The 624-nt window shown below is 42.3% G+C and overlaps 1 protein-coding gene across 1 annotated transcript in view; it reads right to left on the reverse strand.

Annotated features, from left to right (window-relative positions):
- Positions 1–624, reverse strand: part of FHL5 (four and a half LIM domains 5) — a 32,105-nt gene that overhangs the window by 5,699 nt on the left and 25,782 nt on the right. Inside the window, exon 4 of the mRNA XM_006865864.1 lies at positions 133–319. Coding sequence (XP_006865926.1) covers positions 133–319 — 187 coding nt within the window. The remainder of the gene's footprint in view (positions 1–132; positions 320–624) is intronic.

Genomic DNA, 624 nt, shown 5'->3' on the forward strand with positions numbered 1-624 from the left:
ATAGGGTTTCCGAGGAACAGCTGGTGAGTTTGAACCACCGATCTTGTGGTTCAAATCGACCTTGAGATTGAGTGCTTATTCTACAGCACCAGGGCCATATTAAAATGAAAACAAACAAACAATAAACCTCACCAGTAATAGGTTTGCCGCAGGCTGCACACTGTTTTGCATAAAGATGGTTGTAGCAGTCCAAGCAGAATGGATAATCATCTTTGGACATAAACTCTTCTTCGCAGAGCTCTTTTCTACAGCCACTACACAGAAAGCACTCCTTGTGCCATGGCTGCCCATGAAATGTTATTCCACCTGAAGTTATCACCTGCCAGAGGGTCAGAGAAAAGGCATTGACTGTGGAAGCCACTACAGTTCAGGCATTATCATGATCCTCTTCAATGCTCACAAGCTGGGTTCTGGGCTACTTTGTCCCTTTGGGAGGGTATTCTCTTCCTTTAAAACTTCTGAGATTGTAAAAACATCAATGTGAGAAGCGAAGAGGCAAAAGGGATAAAATAGAACTGGTGAGAAATGAAACATTTTCAAATTCTCCACTTACAGTGGAATCAATACAAAAGAGGCAGGGCCGTATTGGCCTTAATCCACTACCATTGAGTTGATTTTGATTTA

This window comes from Chrysochloris asiatica, unplaced genomic scaffold (genome assembly GCF_000296735.1).
Source record: "Chrysochloris asiatica unplaced genomic scaffold, ChrAsi1.0 scaffold00084, whole genome shotgun sequence".
In the NCBI taxonomy this organism is placed as follows: domain Eukaryota; kingdom Metazoa; phylum Chordata; class Mammalia; order Afrosoricida; family Chrysochloridae; genus Chrysochloris; species Chrysochloris asiatica.